At 29.7% G+C, this 3,871-nt stretch overlaps 1 protein-coding gene across 1 annotated transcript in view; it reads left to right on the forward strand.

Moving 5' to 3' along the window:
* The window catches only part of LOC108689079 (ankyrin repeat and death domain-containing protein 1A-like), a 26,416-nt gene extending 23,370 nt beyond the window's left edge, over positions 1–3,046 (forward strand). Inside the window, exons 11-14 of the mRNA XM_018195683.1 lie at positions 445–540; positions 1,098–1,311; positions 2,325–2,501; positions 2,812–3,046. Of these exons, the coding sequence (XP_018051172.1) occupies positions 445–540; positions 1,098–1,311; positions 2,325–2,501; positions 2,812–2,897 (573 nt within the window). The 3' untranslated portion in view covers positions 2,898–3,046. The remainder of the gene's footprint in view (positions 1–444; positions 541–1,097; positions 1,312–2,324; positions 2,502–2,811) is intronic.
* The last annotated feature ends 825 nt before the right edge of the window (positions 3,047–3,871 follow it).

A 3,871-nucleotide genomic window follows, 5' to 3' on the forward strand; every position in this document is an offset into this window, starting at 1 on the left:
CAAATATTCGTACAGTTGAAAAATTTAGCTTTTACAATGAGGAACGTGAAACTCTTTTATTTTATATTAGGACAAAATGTACTCATTTACGTACTTCTTGCATTTTCTGTGTGTATTTTATTTCTTTTTATTTTGTACAAGCGCTACGAAGAATGCTATAAAAGATTCAATCTTAAGACACAGCTCTAATAATATAACATCCCACTCTTGATTAACACATTGGACGAAAAGTCTGTTGCACGTGCACAGTACGAGAGGAACGTCGATTCTGTCGACAATGTGACACGTGCCACGAGAAATTGACTCGCGCTATTTGCAGAAAGCTCCAAACGTCTTATTCCTGATCCAGCATGCTACGGTTAATGTGATATGGGTGCCGGATTGACGGCAACCGTTGCAAACTTGATAATAAAGTTAAACCAAAGTTTATCCTGACATTTGCAGAGCGGCCGAACACCACTTTACATTGCGGCAAGAGGCAGTTTCACAGCCATCGTCGACATGATCATTAAGACCGCTAGATTAGATTATCCGACCCCGGTAGGTACATATCCACCGTAGTTACAAGAATTTCGCTTAACGTTAATCGTCTTCCCTTTCATCTCATGTCTGATAGACACAAACCACAAACAAGATGATAACAAAATGCAGAATATGTAATATTAACTGCAGTATCTCGTATATTTCAATCGCAAAAATTGATATTTGTTTTCAATTTAAATTTATTCAGATTGTTTATAATGTTTATATTGTATTAATTGTTCTATGAAAATTTTATATTGCTTCAAATATTGTTCCAACAAAATTTGTGCGAGTCTAAATTTTAAAACAAAAAAACAAATACGTATCTCTAGTCACTATTCATACAGTACAGGTCAACAATATTACAGCAATATTATTAATAGTTAGCAAGTTATATATTGCGATAACATTATAATATTGTAACAATAACATTGTAATATTGTAGCAATGTTGTTACAAGCTTTTGTGCTGGATAAATACATTCTACTTGTTTTACATATATTAAATTAAAATCAGCTAAGAAAATTGGACGAGAACAAAAAATTAGATTTAAGGAGAATTCAAATTCTAACAAGGAGGTTCGAGAGTTGACTCCAGCACGGAGGTGGTGGAGGGAAGGATCGCGTGGTGGCAGCATCTCCAGCAATAATGGTCGCCTCTCGGAGCAAATCCGATCCATTCTTTGGAAGTTGGCCTATAAACAACTTGCCCCTGAAGATTGGAAAAAATTAGCTGTTCACTGGACCTTCACCCCTGAACAGATTAGAGCTATCGAACATCAGTATACGGGTAAATCGATATTATGTATCATAATATTATTTCTGTCATCGTAATTTATTTACGTTTCTCAGAGAAACATCAAAATTATTTGTCTCGCACGGAATGCAAGAGATCCAGATTCGACTCCTGGTCGAATATTTTTCGCAATAAGTTTATTACAGTTTTTTAAAATTAATTTGAGAAATTTGGGAGGATTATTAATATTTCAGATTGCGTTGAAAGTCCGACAATCGGCACGCAATTATCAATATTCTGAAATTAATTCATTTATATGAATATAATAGTACAACATCTTAATATTCAGATCGTAATGGCGCTTTGTATTTAAAGTAATGTATTCAAAATTATTTGTTTAGTTTCATATATATCGATGCATATCAGAAAGAAAAGGATTAATTGATTCATTTTTTATGCATTACGCGTTATGCACATTCCGTGCTCCCGTTCTTTATAAATATGCATTCAACATAAAATAAAAATGACAACATAAGATAAAAATCGTAAAAGTTAGCTAGTTAGTTAATAAGATAAAAATTAAATAAAAAAATAAAAAAATTAACAGCTTTTAATTTAATTACTCTTAAACTTTAATTTATTAATTTTTTCCTTTTTCAGTTAAAATTCTTCTTATCTATAAACATCTTTATGGAAAAGATTATTTATATAGGTAAAATACTAAACATCAGTTTTTTATTAAGAAATATCTTTAATATCTCGTATGATTTACAAAAAAAATAAAATATTAAATTAATCTGATGATTTACTATACTGTAATTATTTAAAGTAATGTGATTTGAAGAAAAATTATGATATTTTGATAAAAATAATGTTTTTCAAAATTAATTTTATTTGATTTAATTCGATCTTAACGAGTTTTTGTCCAACTTTTAACTTATATATATTAATTTTATAACTCATTAACTTTAACTTAATTTATTAAAAAAAAAACATTTACTTACTCAATCCTGCGTAAAATTAATTACGGATTATACGTGCGAATTTGTACCTCAATGTTCCTATAGTGCGTCTAGAGCAGCCTTATGAAAAGGACGATAAAGCTCCAATTATAGGTCCCGCGAGTTTCAAGGAGCACGGATTTCGAATGTTAATGATCTGGGCCTCCGGATTAAATCCAGACGTGTCACTGATAAAAGAGCTCTGTGAAGCTTTATCAGCGGTGGACAAGAAAGCAATTGCTGGTATATATATATATATATGTATATATATACATATATAAATCCGGTATACATTCTATTCCGGTATATTTATACGTACAACATATATATAAATCTTCTTTTTCTTTCTTATTACTATTGTTATCCAATTGTTATCTCAATAAACTCCTTACTACACGCAGTAAAAATATCCTTTATTCGCAAGGATAGCAATGGATTACAGCGCGGCTGACGTTTATAGAGATAACAATAACAATCGTAATATATAAGATTGAATTTCATATAGAATAGAACTTTCTGCAACGAGATTCTATTTGCTTTCACTCATTTGCAGATTCCATTCATAAACAAATGGAGCAGGGAGATGATGGTGAGGTAAAATCGAAAGGGCAACGATGTCATAAATGCTCCATTGCGTGAATATTTACAAGTGCCAAATTCACATGCAAATTCTACACATATGAAAATCTGAACGAAAATTGTAATTTACGTAAGACGTAATAGTTATTGTCAAAAGCTTACCTGCATTTTAATGAGAAGAGTTCAACGAACTTGGCAAATGCCATTAACGAGGGAAAAAAAATAAAAAATACATATAATGTTGTATAAATACCTTTTATACTAACAATTCGCAATGTTACGCAAATTCTTAGGACAGAAATTACGAGTACAATTTACAGCGCAGGTATAGCTGTCACTATTATTTTGAAAGAACAAGAATTTCTTGATAAAATCAGGTATGTAATTCTACAGTGTATATTGATATACACTAATTTTTTAGTCAAAATTTTGATGTTTAAATCTACTTAACATGAATAAGACTTATCTTAAATAAAACTATAAAATAAATTATTGATGTTATTATACATATAAAAAATCATGCAATTTGAAAATCCGAAGAAAATGAAATTCATAATAAATTATTACTTCTTAATAAATTTTCCTTAATAAAATTGAACCAGATGGATTGCATAATTATATCTTATTATATTGTAGAAAAATTGATTGAAGATTGTAAATACAGTAGCTTCATTCATCGTAGAATAAAAATTCTACGAACCCACTATATATCATCGCTGGGTTAAATAATATCATTTACCAAAAGACGATAGTGTAAGAGGAATATCATTTATACAACGCGACGATAGTGAAGAAGGTATTTGAATTATATACAAATAATATGCAAAAAATAGGATAGGGTACGTAGTTCAACAATGACCCATGTAAATTTCAGAGGCTTATACCATATCTCTTTCAATTATTGAATTAAAGATATGAGTTTTGGCATACAGTTTATGAATTTAATTGGCTACTGTAAACAATAACTTTTAAATTATTGTTTACAATAACTTTAATAACTTTAAGTTATTTTTTTATGTTAATCACAATTTCGA

The sequence above is a fragment of the Atta colombica genome, unplaced genomic scaffold, assembly GCF_001594045.1.
Source record: "Atta colombica isolate Treedump-2 unplaced genomic scaffold, Acol1.0 scaffold254, whole genome shotgun sequence".
Taxonomy (NCBI): Eukaryota; Metazoa; Arthropoda; class Insecta; order Hymenoptera; family Formicidae; genus Atta; species Atta colombica.